This window comes from Trichosurus vulpecula, chromosome 3 (assembly GCF_011100635.1).
Source record: "Trichosurus vulpecula isolate mTriVul1 chromosome 3, mTriVul1.pri, whole genome shotgun sequence".
NCBI classification, from domain to species: domain Eukaryota; kingdom Metazoa; phylum Chordata; class Mammalia; order Diprotodontia; family Phalangeridae; genus Trichosurus; species Trichosurus vulpecula.
Window position 1 is genome coordinate 230,803,906 of NC_050575.1, and position 2,338 is coordinate 230,806,243.

A 2,338-nucleotide genomic window follows, 5' to 3' on the forward strand; every position below is an offset into this window, starting at 1 on the left:
ATTTCTTGATGTTACATGAGTACCAATTTCTTTTTTTTTTTTTTGGTGAATTATACTTTTAATAGCTCATTGTGGGTATTTACATATACCTAATCTTGCATGACTACAGTCTATATCTTTACATAAATTTTACACAGAAGCCTCACCCAGCATGCTGAAGTCCTTTCCTTGGTATATCATGGAAAATAAGCATCAGGATGCCTACCCACCTTGAGGAAGTTAAGAGGAGACACAAATATTAGAAATATAAGCCTAGGTGTTTGCAGGAGGGCTCCTCTAATCATGGTATGGCTAAAAGCAGAGAAACCTTATAAAGTTCAGGATGGTCACTAGGGAGAGCTCAGGCTTCAAGGGCCATCCATACCCTATGTTTATCCTTTGTCTCCTCCCAGGTCTTAGGCACCAGAGGCAGCCTGCTGGAGGGGAGAGTTAGGGGTGGGGGCCAGTTAGGGAAGACCTGAGGCCCCAAGTATACAGATGGGTAGTGTTTGTGATGGCAAACATAGGCCTTTGAGTGGGCCTGGAAGGTCAAAACAGTATTTATTTATCCAGCTGGTACAGGGGGAAAAGAGCTGGGGTCTCGGTATAATTGTGGCTATTTTGGCTCTGAAGCTTCACTCTTCGCCCGCCGCTTTTGTCGTGCCAGCAAACGCCGTTCTCGCTCAAACTCTTTCATACGACCCACATAGTCCTGGTGCTCGCAGAGGTCCCAGACGTGCTTCTCATGGCCGCAGGCCAGGAAGTTGGGAAAGCTGTCCCGCTTACACTTGAGTAGTCGGATGAGGTGGTGAGCGCAGTAATCCCGCTGGTGCAGCAGCAGCTGTGTATCATTCATTTCCTGCTGTGTGGCCACCATCACTCGCTCCTTGCGTCCCTGGAAGCCGTAATCCGTGGGAAAGGTGGGCATGTGCAACGGGTCGGGCTCCGCCTCCGCGTCCCAGAAGTAGCGCCGAGTCAGGTGAGACCCCATCGCGGCTGCCGCCTCTGAGGCTTAAGTACCAATTTCATAAAGATTTTGTAGATAAAGGAAAGTAGGCATAAAGGTAGAATGAGATTTTCTTAGTCACTTTTTTCAAGATAGTAATAATGTCTGTGAAGCATCTAGTATTCTACCTAATTTCAGATAATGTAAAAGTCGATCTCTTTTTGACCTCAAAATTGTGTTGCCTCCATCATGGACTGCTTCTTTGGGCACCTGCTCCAATCTAGTAAATATCTTGTTTTCTTTCCTGCAATTTTTACTTCGTTTACCTTTCACCTCACTAGGGGACTGTACTGTTAGAGGTTAAATGTTGTGTCTCTACTGTCATTGACAGAGAAAATAGTGTGCATAGAAATTTTAACAGATTTTTTTTCTTGTTTGTTTTCTTCTTTTTTCCAGTTATATCCTTAAGAGCCCTTGGGATGGTCTGACTAAATTGGGGCTCTTGCCAAGTTTTCTGTAAATATGTTTTTTCTTCTATTACTATTTTTTCAATATTTTATGGGACAATACTGTTGATTTTCTTTCATCATCCTTTTCCATAAGATTTTCTGAACAAGTTTGCATTCTAAAATGGTTTTACCTTGGATGCTCTTTCTCTTCACTTGGGAAACAGATCAAATGTTTCCTAATAAAGGTGGTTTCTGTGCATTTTTGTTCTCATTATAGAAATTGATTTAGGTTGGTTAAATGTCCTTAGAAATTGTTTTGGTCTTTGTCAATGTCGGTTCCTTTATTGATTGCTCATTTTTTTTACATCAGTTGCTTGTTTAAATAGATCGGGTTGGAATTGTTTTAATTACATGCCATTTTTTCCTCATTTTTGTGATTTCCTGTATTTGGATATTGACTTTAATCTTTAATCTAACAATTTGATATACGCTGACAGTTGATTTGCTATTACTTATGAATTGGTAGCCAGTTATTTCCTGTCTGTTGAGGTATATTCAATTTCATTCTTAAAATGTTTTTTAGTCTTTATGTCCAACAACTTTCTACTTTCTCCTTAACAGTGAACTCTGCCACAAAATGATTTATAAGCATGATGCTCCTGTTTAATCTGCAAGCCTTTTATTTCTTGTTCTTGAGACTTTTTTAATGGTACAGTATAGTGTGATTCTTATCTGTTTTAATCAATTTCATTCTAGACCACTTCCTTTTGCTCTCTGCTTTTAACCAGACACTCCAGCATCTGCCCTAGTGCCCTGTACTCCTGTTTGGTGAGAGTTCACCATGTCTAGGTGCCCCCCCACCCCTGCACACACCCAACCAAACACAATACGCAACAGCCGTCTTATTTCCCACCTACCTCTTACTGTACAAACAATAATCAAATCAATATTGCCATTGCTTCTG

General features: G+C 40.8%; 1 protein-coding gene across 1 annotated transcript; it reads right to left on the reverse strand.

Moving 5' to 3' along the window:
• Positions 1–583: 583 nt before the first annotated feature.
• Positions 584–970, reverse strand: LOC118844118 (NADH dehydrogenase [ubiquinone] 1 beta subcomplex subunit 7-like). The gene has a single exon (XM_036751952.1). The coding sequence runs from the start codon at positions 968–970 to the stop codon at positions 596–598; it is 375 nt and encodes a 124-aa protein (XP_036607847.1). The 3' UTR covers positions 584–595.
• Positions 971–2,338: the final 1,368 nt, after the last annotated feature.